At 34.6% G+C, this 15,676-nt stretch overlaps 1 protein-coding gene across 1 annotated transcript; it reads left to right on the top strand.

Moving 5' to 3' along the window:
• Positions 1-7,404: 7,404 nt before the first annotated feature.
• LOC140007310 (uncharacterized) lies at positions 7,405-10,967 on the top strand. Its single transcript, XM_072050038.1, has 5 exons — positions 7,405-8,683; positions 9,384-9,471; positions 9,755-9,992; positions 10,128-10,364; positions 10,449-10,967. The coding sequence occupies exons 1-5, from the start codon at positions 7,405-7,407 to the stop codon at positions 10,965-10,967; spliced, it is 2,361 nt and encodes a 786-aa protein (XP_071906139.1).
• Positions 10,968-15,676: the final 4,709 nt, after the last annotated feature.

Below are 15,676 nucleotides of genomic sequence, written 5' to 3'. Positions count from 1 at the left end.
AAAGAAACCCAATCTCGATTTTCAAAGGAACTTAAACTCGATTTTCGAGGTACTTTCTAGATCGTGTTAGTGTGCAACTCTCCTCATTGTTTGGGGATTGTTAGTAATAGTCTAATGTTAATTGCTCAGGCACCCAAAAGGAACTTCAAGAGAATCCCACGGTGGACACTTAAATTTCGAGTACCCTTTTCTTGTCGTTTTACTTGGTGAGTGTCAAGTGTGTGTTACTTGAACTACCGTGAACCGGATACATATTTACTTGTTATTGGTACTTGAGATTTTTAAATTTGAAACGGGGGTGTACTTTATCGCACCCGTTCTCGCTTGAAATAAATGACTCGTACTTGAAATACTTGAATGTCTCAATTGCTTGCACATGTTACTTGCTTGCTTGACTTGAAATAGTATGTTATGGTTGCATACATCGTTAGAGTGAATTTCCTCGACACTCGAACATAATTGGGGGACTCCCACATCTCATTGGCGAATCTTGGACTCGAGCCGGCATGGGTTTGGTCGGGTTCCTTGGTAAATCATGAAAAAAATTGAAAAACTTGATCTAGTGAGAGATCTTGCTTGGCATACTTGAGTAGTATTGCCTTAAACAAATGACAGGCGGGTCCGAAACAGGGGTATGTAAGGTGAAAGGGGACAAGTTAAGTAGAGTTCTACGGACTAAACCTACCCGATTGACGGAGTGTCAACTCGTGGAGGTTATTGATCGTGCAAGTGGAACATAACTCCTGAGAGCTCCAGTATCCTTGAATTGTTTATGATTACTTTTCTCATAAATTGTTAATCATTGAATATATTATTGCTCAGTTTGTCCATTTGGGATTGTTACTTGAGTAATGTGCTTGTATGTGTGTTTTTGGCCTCATGAGCGTTTTGCTCACCCTGTAGATTTGTTTTCCTTAACAGGATTGCGTTTGGAATAAAACTCGGAGGAAATTTCCATTTTTAGTACTTTTGTGGACTTTTGTAATAGGGTTCCAATTCTATTGACTAGACATTTTGGCTATTGTATATTTTGGGATGTATTTGGAAAGCCGTTTTATGGATTTGGTAATTATTAAATATTGTTAAGTTTGAACGCTTCCGTACTAATTGTATTTATATTATCTGGATGTGATGTTTAGTATCGTTATAAGTTTGAACGTAAATTGTTTGAGTCCTGGCGAGAGGTGGACAGGCGTCCCGCGGGTCTTTTGGTTCGCCTTAGGGAGAAATGGGGGCTTCACAATTATACTGACAGATTTACCAGTATTGTTGAAAACTGAATATTTATTAATGAAGAAAAATGAATTGCTAGATTTTTTCTACTTAATTAAATATGAATATATAGTTCTAGGTTTATGGTTATTATAAAAATTTAAATTGTCTAAAAGAACATTTGCAAAATAAAAAAAAAAAAGAATATCTACCAAGTTTTTGATATGGGGTACACTATTTGATGTATATTATCATATTATCGTGAAAGTATGTAAACAAAATTTTTAAAGTTAGTAAATAATTGAACATTTAGAATACATTAATTTTTTAAAGTTAGTAAATGAACATATTGGATTGTTGTTAATTTTTGTATTTAAATTATTTATATTTGTATAAATTTACAATAAATTAAAAAAGAGTATGCTAAGGCACGGGCAAAATTCCAATTTTATTTTATTTTGATATGATTTTATTAGAATGAATGATTGATATAATTAGAATAATTGGTTGGCATGATTGATTGTCATGATTAGGAAGACAAAGTTTGATTGATTGTCTTGGCTAACAAGGTATTCCTTTTAATTCTCTAGTAGTTAAGCTTATAAATAGGTCCTTGTGGTAGGGTCTCTTGAGCCTATAAATAGGCCTTTTAGTTTTCTCACTGTCGCTTAAGGTTCTTTGAATCTTGTTTAGGGCTATTCATGAAAGACCTTTGATTATTTCTTTGAATTGTTCATGTAACAATTTGGCCGTCCATGTCAACCAAAAGGGAGCCCTCAGATCCAAGTCATTGGCATTATTTCAATAATGAGAACTCCAAAAAATATTTTTTCTTTTTCAATGATATAATTTTGCTTGTTTTACTATAAGTACATTTACTTGTTTGACATAAATTCTTACTTTTATCTCCCTATTATAAGATCATTTCTTTCACTCAGTTTAAAAAGCTCTAACAATTCTTAGAACCCCTTTTAGACATGTCATAAGATTTTCTAATACTTACAATTATTCTTTTAGTTAATACCAAATTTCATTGTTGTAGCTAGGATATTATATTCATCTATACCCCTTTCTCCAAGGTGTTAGGTTCATAAGTAAAGGATTATATCTCACATTAATCCGAGAGATATAGAAAGTGTAGTTAATATGTAAATAAGGGCTCGAGATCTAATGGTTTAAGTTTTTGAGTCAGAGTTGGGTTCTTAACTTACATATTGGGTTCTTTGATGGATTCTCTCGAGATGTTTCTCCCCATCAAATTAGTATCCGAGTTTCAGATTATGAGATTAAACTACTCATAGACAAATAGATTTTTCTAGGAATTGGACCGGTGAAAATTTTCTTCTTGATGGTGGACCAAAATGCCAAAGTGCCAAGGAGTTTGGCTAGTGTTGAACCAGGTGCGCCATGAGTTTGGCAAGAGAGTCTGGTTGGTGTTAGACCAAGGAGTCAAAGGTTGGCAGGGGCCCAAAATGCAGTTTGAATGTTGAAAAAGAGTGGGTCCATATTTAGGAGAAGATGTGACGTTATGTGATAAAATGAGCTTGTATTGAGTATTAAAGTGGACTCGAAAAAGGGATTGTGAATTTGGGTTTAATGTAAGGAATTACTTATGAAGGGAGAGATTTGTTAGATTCACGAGTAAAGGATTATATCCTATATTAGTCCGATAGATAAAGAAAGAACAGTTAATATGTAATTAAGGGCTCGAAACCTAATGGTTTAAATTTTTTGGTCAGAGTTGGGTTTTTAACTTATATATTAGGCTCTTTGGTAAATTTTCTCGAAGTGGTACTCCCTATCAAATGATGTAGAATCCAAAAATTCTAACAAAAATATATGGGAGATATATTTCATAAAATCTATGTTCATGGGGAAGACAATTAACACACATACAAATATGTGTGGGAGAAAAGGAATAATAGCAATAATAATCTATTAATCAAATAATAAGAACAAGACTCTCATCATTCACTCTTCTCAACTAAACACATAATATGACTCTCTATTTATAGACTAGATAACTTGATAAACAAGTCTTTCAACCATAAGAAATTTTCTAATAAGATACTAATTCTTAAACAATAAAACTATTATAACTTGACTCCAATAGAATTATTAAAACTCTAACTTGACTAAAACACTACTAAATAATAATATGAATATTTCTAATTTTGAGTCTTGATTTAATATGCCAATATTGCCTCCCTTAAATCAAACTCTCATTTGGATCTGGTTCTCCACTATCACAATCAATAATCTCTCTTGATTTTTGCTGTTGCAATATTCCACGCACCTGGGCAAATTTATCTCGGTGATAACTTCTTTTTCACTTGCAAAAAATAATCCACGTTTCTGGATAGACTATTTTCATCACTCAATTTGATGTCAACTTATTGACAATTCACCTTGTGATTTTTATAATCACAATTCCAACTAACAGGATTTTTCTCCGATCGCTGTCTTCACAACCACAATCAATTTGACAATTCTTCTGGACCAATCTTATGATCCAATCCTCACAAATTAGACATTCCATACCAAACTTGTGGTCTAATTCAATCAATTAATTTTTTCGCAGCAATTTTTATGCTCTAACTATGACAGCAAAAAATATCTACAATTAACCCTCATAAGTAGGTCAATTTTTCAATCTCTACAGCCACCCAAGATCAATTTCTTGAACCTAGAGCTCTGATACCACATGTAGAATCCAAAAATTCTAACAAAAATGTATGGGAGACATATTTCATAAAATCAATGTATCTGGGGAAGATAATTTACACACATAAAATATGTGTGGGAGAAGAGGAATAATAGCAACAATGATCTATTAATCATATAATAAGAACAAGACTCTCAATTATTCACTCTTTTCAACTAAACACAATGATATGACTCCCTATTTATAGACTAGATGACTTGATAAACAAGTTTTACAACCATAAGAAATTTCCTAATAAAATACTAATTTTTAAACAATAAAGTACTATAACTTGATTCCAATAGAATTATTAAAACCTTAACTTGACTAAAACACTACTAAATAATAATATGAATATTTTTAATTTTGAGCCTTGATTTAATATGGCAACACAAACAAAAGCTGATGATAAAGCTTTTGCTCAATTAAGACTTGGTAGCTTGATGTCCTCGGTGCCCTTGTGACGATGAAGTTTTTAATGTGCTTTTAGATTTCATAATCCTTGGATGATATTTCTTTCATTTGCATATTTCTACTTTTAGTAATTCTCAAAAAATTAAAATACCGATGCCTAATAAAATCTTGCCTTGAAATTTTTTGGGGACTTAGAAAATTGTCAAGATTTTCCATCTATTTTGGTTTTGAATAATTAATAAATCGAGTAGGCCCCAAAATCTTCTTCGGCACATCTTTTGCACACAGAGACCGTCCAATCTTGCCTTTAGCCATAAGTCTAACATTTGCAGCCATCTTCTTGAGCCCTCCTTAAAATTTATTGATCAAGAATCATACACTATGAGGTATGAATTTAGACTGAAGAAAATTTAAGTTTTTACTGCATTTTGTCACTGACCAAGATTTGTGTAGTAGTGTTAGAAAATATCCACAATTTTTGCCTTATTCCATTGATTAAATTAGTGACCACTCTTTATTTTTTTATACTATACTTCGATGTATGCTGTAATTTAAATATTTCATTTTTATATTACTGATTCTAAACTAATACTTACATCCAGAGCAAGCCCAAAGTGCTGTTCAGTTTCTGCTTGAAACCGAAGTATTTCCATTGTGCCTTAGCTGGATAAGGGTACTGGATGTCATCCCAAGAGGTGAATATTTTAAGTACATTAATTTTATGCACAAGATAAAATTGTTACTCATCCAAAAAAAAAGAATGTTGCTTTTAATCTTTTTCTACCAATTTGGTGTTTTTTTTCCTTTTCTTTGGTGTTATTTGTCATAATGAAAATTAGTAGTAAGTCCAAAAATAAACAATTTGTATTCAAATGTTGAAAAACACCATGTCAAAATGATCATTTTGTTTTTGTCATTAGCAATATATGTTTTGTTAGTTTATTTGCGCTTCTTTAAATTCTCCTTGAACTCAATTCAGATATCTTAGTTGAATCTAAGATTTTTTGAAAACTTTTGGTATGCATGGTAATTTTATTTGAGTTTTCATGGCATAAACACATTCTCACTTTTATGGAAATTACCTAAATATTCATGAATAACCTCATAACATAGAAATAAAGAACACAACAAAATCCAGGAGGAAAACTCTGATTTTAATGCTCTAGTCTCAATAAAAATAGTGGGGGAAAATCAAATGGAGTCTAGTGGTCAAGAGCTATTTCTTATCTCCATCATTAGTATTTGTAACCAGCTAGATATGATTGGAAACTTCTAACAATTTTACTGGGAAAAAAGGCATTTTTGATGGAGTAGTTTAAGTTGTCTCTTATTTATTTCAGTTTTAAAATTAAAGCATCTAGTCTCTCATTTTCTGTATCTCGTAATGTTGTTTATTTTTTTTTAAGTTAAGTTTTTGTTTGTTTTATTAATAGTAAGAGAGAACCAAAGTACATAGAGGGAAACACCACCCTAGCCTGCGAGACCGATTAAACAAAGTTACCCTCTATATCTACCCTTACGGAAACTAGGACAACCCCACCTATCTAAAGTAATATCTCCTCTAACCATGTAGGGAAGGTCAAGGATGGAATCATAAACTACTGACTCCCCAGCATCAACCCCGAGCTTAGCAAGTCTATCAGCAGGTTTATTTGCTTCTCGAAAACAATGTGACATCTTGATGTAGAGGTAACTGTACTGCACCAATTCTTGTAACTCCCGCTGCACCACCCACGGACACTTAGCACTCCCCTGAATAATCCGGATAAGGACCAAAAAGTCAGACTCCAAATGAAAATTGGACAGCCCTCGAGCTATTCCCAACCGCACCCCGTGGAGTAGCGCTTTGAATTCCGCTTGTAAACTAGTCATCTCCCCGAAGTAACAGGAGAATGCAAACAGGACCCTCCCATCACTATCCCTGAGCAAACCTCCCCCTCCACTCCTCCCCAGGTTGCCTCTTGAGCATCCATCTAAGTTTAACTTAACGCGTGCTTGCTTCGGACATTTCCACCTAACCTACACCACATTCATCACACTTCTCAACCCAGCCACTGCATCAAAGAAACTAGGCCACGATGAACAAGGAATACTAATTTCCCGGAATTAAGCATCAAATCTTTCTCGAAGCTCAAGAAAAACTCGATCACAAACTTGCTTCACAGTAAACAGCTTCCCTTCAAACACATACTTATTTCTCGCTATCCATAAGTTCCAACAAATCAGAGAAGGCAGAAGTCAAAATAATAACCTAATATAGGGGCCTCTTACAGGTTTTAGCCACCAGCTAACTACCTTATGCCTTATTATAAAAGCTTCACCAAACTCGCCAATCGACAGTTCAAAGAAACTCCAGACCTGTCTAGCAGACCCATACAAAAAGTATGGTCAATAGTTTCTTGAGAAGGGTTCGGACAACAAAAACACCGAGACGGGCCTCCTATACCAAATTTGTGCAATTCACCCATAATTGGTAGCCTGCCCCTCATCAATCGCACCATAAAAAAGGAAACTTTCAAAGGTAGGACCCAATGCCAGAGAAAAGAGAAGAGTCTGGAGCTATTTTCACCTTGCTGCACCACCTGATAGGCTGACGCTGTAGAAAACTCACCCGAGCCACTCGAAGACCAAATCATTTTGTCCTCTTGATCTGAAGATGGTGGAGCAGCAGCCAAGACCCACTGCACACAGTGCACAGGCAAAACCTGCTATAATCTCTGCACATTCCACCCACCTTGAACCATGAACTCTGCAACAGGCTGTTCTTGAAACATTTCCACTTGTCGACACAGCGGCCCTGATCCGCAACAGGTTGTTAATTGGTTTCTTAATCATCCATTTTCCTTTCACAATTTTCCATTAAGTTCTCTGAAATTTTGCCTTTGCAATTTGTAGTCCTAATATACCTTCAATTGTCTCGATATCATTTAGAAGTATAAGGTTTCTAATGTATCAGTAGTAAAGCATTTCAACCTTTGTTGTGAGGTAAAAATGTAAGTAAAAAATAATAATAATAACATCCGCGGGAATGGGAGCAAATCCATTCAAATCGTCAAGGGTTTGAGCTTCTTAGGATGAAAGACACAGAAAACATCAAAGAGTACTCTGACAAACTCTTAGATGTTGTGAATAAAATCAGATTGATTGGAAAGCAATTACCAGATAGTAGAGTTATAGAGAAACTCTTGGTGAGCTTACCTGAAAGGTTTGAGGCCAAGATTTCCTCCCTTGAAGATTCAAGGGATTTGTCTCAAATCAAAATGCCAGAAAACAACTTCTTGTCTAATCCTCCAAATTTCACTGGTGAAAACTATCAAATCTGGGCTGTCAAAATGAAGTCCTATTTGAATGCTAATGATCTTTGGGATGTGGTAGAGACAGATCCTGTTCCCGAATTGTCGGAAGATCCAACTATTGCAGAAATGAGAACCCATAGAGATGCAGTCAAAAGGAGATCAAAAGGCATGACGTGCATTCATTCAGCAGTTTCTGATGTAGTATACACAAAAATTATGACTTGTGAAACTGTAAAGAAAGCTTGGGATACTCTCAAAATGGCTTTTCAAGGCAATGACAGAACAAGACAAATGCAGGTTTTGAATCTTAGGAGAGAGTTTGAGCTCCTTAGGATGAAAGACACAGAAAACATCAAAGAGTACTCTGACAAACTCTTAGATGTTGTGAATAAAATCAGATTGATTGGAGAACAATTACCAGATAGTAGAGTTATAGAGAAAGTCTTAGTGAGCTTACCTGAAAGGTTTGAGGTCAAGATTTCCTCCCTTGAAAATTCAAGGGATTTGTCTCAAATCACTTTGCCAGAACTAATCAATACATTACAAACACAAGAGCAGAGAAGAGCTATCCGAAAGGAGGAAGTAGTAGAAGGTGCTTTTCAGGTGAAAGACAAAATTCAAAATCAACAAGGTAGCAAAGGAAAGAAACAGCAGTGGAACAAGAAGAGCAAGAAGGAAGGTAAGTCTAGCAGAGATAAAGGAAGAAGAGGAAAATTTCCTCAATGTCCACATTGCAAAAGGACTTCACATCTGCAACAATATTGCTGGTGGAGACCTAACGTCCAATGTAGGTCATGCAATCAGAAAGGACACATCAAAAAGGTATGTAAAAATAATGGAAGAGACCAACATGCTCAAATAGCTGACCAACAAGAGGAGGAGCAATTATTTGTGGCCACTTGCTTTGCAAGCAAGACCTCCATTGAAGCTTGGCTAATTGATAGTGGCTGTACTCATCACATGGCATATGATGAGTCCATATTCAAGGAATTGGATAAATCATATATTTCCAAAGTTAAAATTGGAAATGGAGATTGTATTGGGGTGAAAGGCAAAGGTAATGTGGTTATTGATTATGGTTCAAGTACTAAAATAATTTATGATGTTTTATATGTACCTGAAATTAATCAAAACCTGTTGAGTGTTGGACAGTTGCTTGAGGAAAATTATTCTGTTGTCTTAAAAAATAGGAGCTGCGTCATTTATGATCAAAATGGAGGTGAACTTATTTTAGTAAAAATGAATGGAAAAAGTTTTTCTCTAAATTGGTTGAAAGCATTCAAGTGCATACCCAAGTTTAATGGATCAATCTGAATTATGGCATAAACGATTGGGCCACTATCACTATTTTGCACTTAACTACACGCATAAGAATAATTTTGTGCAGGACTTGCCTTTTATAGAAGATAAAGGTGGAGTTTGTGAAGTTTGTCAGTTGGGAAAACAAAGCAGATTGTCATTTCCTCACAACAAATCTTGGAGAGTTTCAAAAAGACTTCAACTTGTTCACACAGATGTATGTGGTCCAATGAGAACTTCTTCATTAAATGGCAGCAAGTATTTCATAGTTTTCATTGATGACTTCAGTAGATATTGTTGGGTCTATTTCATGAAACAAAAATCAGAGGTTGCTACTATTTTTTTGAAGTTTAAAAATTGGATTGAAAATCAAAGTGGCAAGATGATTAAAGTGATTCGATCAGATAATGGAACAGAATATACTTCTAATAAGTTTAACAAGTTTTGTGAAGATACAGGAATTGAACATCAATTAACTGTCACTTATACTCCACAACAAAATGGAGTAAGTGAAAGAAAGAACAAGACAATCATGGAGATGGCCAGGTATTTGTTGTTTGAGAAAAAATTGCCAAAGAAGTTTTGGGCAGAAACTGTCAACACTGCAGTGTATCTTTTAAACAGGTTGTCTACAAAATTATTGAACGGTAGAACCTCATTTGAAACTTGGTTTGGATATAAACTTTCAGTACAAAACTTGAAGGTGTTCGGCTCCATTTGCTACACATATATTCCTGATGTAAAGAGAGGCAAGCTTGACGGAAAGGCAGAAGTTGGGATTCTAATTGGCTATTGTAGCAGTACCAAAGGTTATAAAGTTTATCAAAAGGCAGAAGTTGGGATTCCATTTTGATGAATACGCAACATGGGACTGGAACAATTCCAAAGTTGAACATTTCAAGGGATCAGAATCTAAAGAATTGCAGGAGGAGAATATTGATGAGTCAATAGATCATATTCCAGTTAGAGGTACCAATTTACTCTTTGACATTTATAACAAATGTAATGTTGCAATTCTTGAACCTGCAGATTATGAAGAAGCTGCCAAAGACTTGAAGTGGATCGAGGCAATGAAGGAGGAGTTGAGAATGATTGAAAAGAACCAGACTTGAGCGCTTGTGGACAGACCAATTCACAAGAAACCCATTGGTGTAAAGTGGGTTTTTAGAACCAAATTAAATGCTGATGGTTCCATCAACAAGCACAAGGCAAGGTTGGTCGTCAAGAGATATGCTCAACAATTTGGAGTGGACTTCTCGGATACATTTGCACCAGTAGTAAGACTTGACACCATCAGGTTGATCCTAGCACTTGCAGCTCAAAAAGACTGGAGAGTTTATCAATTTGACGTCAAGTCAGCATTTCTAAATGGCTACTTGGAGGAGGAGATCTTTGTGGAGCAACCTCAAGGATTCGTAGTGAAAGGTCAAGAAGACAAGGTGTACCTACTTCATAAGGCGCTATATGGCCTAAAATAGGCACCAAGAACCTGGTACAGCAGGATTGATGATCATCTTCTGAAGATTGGATTTAAGAAGAGTTTGAGTGAATCAACTCTTTATGTAAAAATTATTAATGATGATATAATTGTTATTTCACTATACGTTGATGATTTGCTTGTCACAGGAAGTAAGCCAATCTTGGTAAATCAGTTTAAGGAGCAGATGAAACAAGTCTTTGAAATGATAGACTTGGGAGAAATGTCCTATTTTCTTGGCATGGAGGTTATTCAATCTCAACAAGAAATTTTCATAAGTCAGCACAAATATGCAAGAGATGTGTTGAAAAAGTTTAATATGGAAAGTTGCAAATCAATTAGTACTCCATTGATGGAGAACGAGAAGCTTAGTAAAGATGATGGAACTGCCAAAGTTGATGAAGGCCTGTACAGAAGTCTTATAGGTTGTTTGATGTATCTTACAGCAACAAGGTCTGATATTATGTATGCTGTGAATTTACTGTCTAGATTTATGCATTGTGCAAGTGAGTTGCACTTCAAAGCTGCAAAAAGAGTACTCAGGTATGTCAAAAGGCACTGCTAACTTTGGAGTTTGTTTCAAAAAATCAGAAAAAATAGAGTTACATGGCTATTCAGATAGTGACTGGGCTGGTTCATATGATGATATGAGGAGCACTTCTGGATACTTGTTCAACCTGGGTTCTGGATGTTTTTCATGAAATTCTAAAAAGCAAGATGTGGTAGCTCAATCTACCGCTGAGGCAGAATATGTTGCTGCTACGGCTGCTGTTAATCAAGCCTTATGGCTTAGGAAATTGTTAGCTGATCTAAATAAAGTTCAACAAGAAGCTACTCAAATTTTTGTTGATCATAAAGCTGCTATAGCTATTTCCAACAATCCAGTGTTTCATGGGAAGACTAAGCACTTCAAAATTAAATATTATTTTCTTCGAGAAGTTCAAAAGAATGAAGAAATTGTTCTAGTTCATTGCAAGACTAATTATCAGATTGCAGATATTTTTACGAAGGCCTTGTCCAAAACAAGGTTTGAATGCCTAAGAAGACAGTTAGGGATCTGCAGTAAAAGTGACAAGGAGGAGTGTTGAGATATGCCAACTTTTCCTACAGATTTTATCAGATTGAGTTTGATATCAGAATAATTTAGTTGGTAGAAGAATAAGTCTTATTGTTAGGATATTTGTTAACCAAAATCATATTGGTTTGATAACAAATATTTTAGCTAAGATTTTCTAGGTAGAAGATCATGTTATCAAATAGTTTTTGTTGAGATTTTCTAGAGAATTGTTAGCTAAAATTGTTTTAGTTTGTTTCTTTGTAAACACTATAAATATGGTGTTGATGAATGAAGGAATTAAGCTCCTTTTTCAACTCTCAATATAGTCTTGATATCTTTGTTTATACTTCAAATAACCAACAAATCCATTTTTTAAAGTGATAATAACCCCTTTTTTTATTATCTTGTACCCTATGTGCACAGGTATTAAACTCCACAGCACCCCCCCGGGGCCGGGAGACGGGGATATTTCTGTACCTCTTCGCACTTTGTTGTGATGCTATAATTGGGAGTTTACTAGAGCGAGGAAAAGTTCCAACATCAAACCCCTCCTTTGGCTTTATATTTAGTAGTATGAACCATGTGCTATATCATATAATGCACGAAGATTATCCTATTTTATTATTTTTTTTGTTGATCTTAATCTTGCAAATTTCTGGATGTGTTATCTACACTTGCTCAGCTTGCAACCCTTGTAGTTAAAAAGCTCCTGAGGCAAGAGGAGGGGCTCCATTATTGTTGTCCCCATGCTGACCAGTTTTTTGCAATACTTCCAAGTTTTTACTTGTATGGCGGATCAACTTGCTAGAAATCCTAGTGCAACCAGGTTGCACAAATTTGTTTATTGTCTCGTTCGATTGTCTGAAGCAACAAAATAAGACAAGTAAAATTCCTCAACTTCTGTGTGCTGCCTTTAGTTTTATACTAGTTATTATTCTCAATGCCCCTATGAGATTTTTTTTATCAAGCATTTTGGATGATTTTTTGCTGATCATGATTCTGAAAAAATTGGAAAATCGCAGCCATTATTCAAAACTGAGAGCTGATACGATTATTGGGTTTGCCATGTTAGACATAAGGAGCAGGATTTTTAGTATGATTTGCAAATTAAAATTAAGAAATAAATTCTAAATTAACATACCTTGAGATATTGAAGACATTTTGGAAAAGAATTTCACAACCCTTTCAATCACCAAGGCTGTAAACTATAAACCTTTGTTGCCTAACCTTTCCTCACCTAACTCTTTATTATGTTACTTTAGTGATGGGTAAAAATAACGTATGTCAGAGTGGTGAGAGAGACCAGGAGCCCTAGAGTATTTATAGAATCATAATCCCTCCCATCATAGAATTGCGATCGACTCTAATATCTTCAGATATATGATAATTTATTTGTTAAATATTATGATAATATACAGCTTAATAATCACTGTAATTATTAGATAAAGTACCATATATTTAATACATCTATATACAATGAATATGAGACTCCTTACTTCCTCCAATTAGTCTATCTTTAGGATTCTAAGACTATCAACATAAATCTATTCATGTGGTTATTGATCTCATAAGTTAGTGAGATAACAATTGAATATTGAAACAATATCATGTGGTCATGTAGGCCACACTAATATTTCCAACATTCTCCCACTTGGACAAATGACCACATATATTTGATAGTTCAAAATCAATAAACAAAACAAGTGGCCACAACAAAATATTTACCCTATATTGTTATCAAAATGAATTATGGCGCTTATATGTCAATTGACAAACATATTCCATTCCATATATCACAACTTCAATAACCAGATGTAGATAAACTAATTGATGAAGAAATGAACAGCAAAAATAAGAGTGTTAATTAATGGTCCATATATTATTTCCTGACTAATTTCTTTCAAAAATACAAAAATGTGCACAAAACAGGAAATAATATATAAGCAATTATGTGTCCAGAATAATACATAATATTCATAAAATAGCAAGACCCATGGAACTGATACGTTCCCAAAATTTCTTTGGCGCCAATGCTTTCGTTAATGGGTCTGCAAGCATCAAATAAGTTTTTATATGCTCCATGGACACCTTTTGCTGCTGAATTCTTTCTTGAACAACATGAAATTTTAATTCAATGTGCTTAGATTTGCTAGAGCACTTGTTATTTTTCGAGAAATATACAGTTGCAGAATTATCACAATATACCATAATAGGCCAGGATATAGAATCCATGATTTGAAGACCTTCAATAAATTCCACAACCAAATGGCTTGAGAAGTAGCTTCATGACAAGCTATAAATTCTGCTTCCATTGTGGAAGAAGCAGTTATAGTTTGTTTTGCACTTTTCCATGATACAGCTCCACCAGCGAGCATGAAAACATATCCAAAAGTAGATTTCGTACTATCAATACATCCCATAAAATCCGAATCTGAATACCCAACAATTTCAAATTGATCACTATGCTTATAGGTGAGCATTAAATCTTTGGTACCCTGAAGATATCGAATCACCTTTTTAGCTGTAGTCCAGTGATCAAATCCTGGATTCTTTTGAAATCTACCAAGCATTCCAACTGCAAAACTAATATCAGGGCGTGTACAAGTTTAAGCATACATCAAACTTCCTACAGTTAAGGCATATGGTATTGTTTCCATTTTATGTCACTCAAGATCATTCTAAGGACATTGATTTGACTCAATTTATCACGTTTAATAATGGGACATGGAGCTGCTGAACAGTTTTGCATTTGAAATCTTTTAAGAATTTTGGTTATATAAGATCTTTGAGATAAACCAAGAATTTTCTTGGACCTATCTCTGTGAATCTCGATGCCAAGCACAAAAGATGCATTTTTCATATATTTCATTTCAAAGTTCTCAGAAAGAAAGCTTTTAGTTTCATGCAATAAACTTAACGCATTAGTAGCAAGTACTATGTCATCAACATATAAGATCAAAAATATGAATTTACTCCCACTAACCTTTAGATATGCACAATCATCAAGTTTATTTTCTTGAAATCCAAAGGATGTAATGGTATCATGAAATTTAAGATACATTGACGGGATGCTTGTTTAAGTCCATATATTGATCTTTTGAGTTTACATACTAATTGCTCTTTACCTTCCTCCTTAAACCCTTCGAGTTGTTGCATGCAAATTTCTTCATCTAGATTTCCATTCAAGAAGCCGTTTTTACATCCATTTGATGTAGTTCTAAATCATAATGAGCTACAAGGGCCATAAGTATACAAAAAGAATCCTTTTTGGATATTGGAGAGAAGGTTTCATTACAGTCTATTCCTTCTCTTTGAGTGAATCCCTTAGCCACTAGTTGGGCTTTATAATGGTCAATATTACCTTTTGAATCTCGTTGGGTCTTAAATACCCATTTACATTGAATAGGTACGACACCCTTAGGTAATTCAACCAATTCCCAAACGTGATTAGCCTGCATAGATGCCATTTCACTTTTCATAGCATCCATCCATTCATTTGATTTACTACTATTTATGGCTTGTAAAAACATCAATGGATCGTTATCAACACTTGTGCCATTTTGTTCTTGTAGATACACTAAATAGTCATCTGAAACTGCATTGGTCTTTGTTCTTTTTGACTTATGTGGAATTTGATGATCATCAGACTGTGTATCTATGAGAATAATGGTATCGTTATTATCATTAGGATGCGATGTCTCAGAAATTTCCTTTGATTCTGGAAATAACACCACATCTCTTTTATCACGACTCCCACTAAAATTCTCATTTTCAAGAAATTTAGCGTTATTCGATTCCATTATTCTATTGTAATGATTGGGACAATAAAATAGATATCCTTTGGACATTTCTGGATAACCGATAAAATAGCAACTAATGGTCCTTGGATCCAATTTTCTTTCATGTGGATTATAAAACCTTGTTTCAGCAGGACAACCCCAAACATGTATATGGTTTAAACTTGGTTTCCTACCAACCCATAGTTCATAAGGGGTTTTAGCAACAGCTTTGGTAAGAATTTTGTTTAAAATATACAAGGCGGTCCTCAAGGCTTCACTCCACAAAAACTCAGGAAGAGTTGTGTCACTAACCATACTTTGAAACATATCTAGTAAGGTTCGATTACGCCTTTCAGCTACACCATTCTGCTGTGGCATCCTAGGCATTGTATATTGAGCAATAATTCCATTATCTTGAAGAAATTTAGCAAATGGTCC

Source organism: Coffea arabica, chromosome 5c (genome assembly GCF_036785885.1).
Source record: "Coffea arabica cultivar ET-39 chromosome 5c, Coffea Arabica ET-39 HiFi, whole genome shotgun sequence".
NCBI classification, from domain to species: Eukaryota; Viridiplantae; Streptophyta; class Magnoliopsida; order Gentianales; family Rubiaceae; genus Coffea; species Coffea arabica.
Note: the sequence above shows the minus strand (reverse complement) of the source record. Positions and strands in the feature narration are given on the sequence as shown.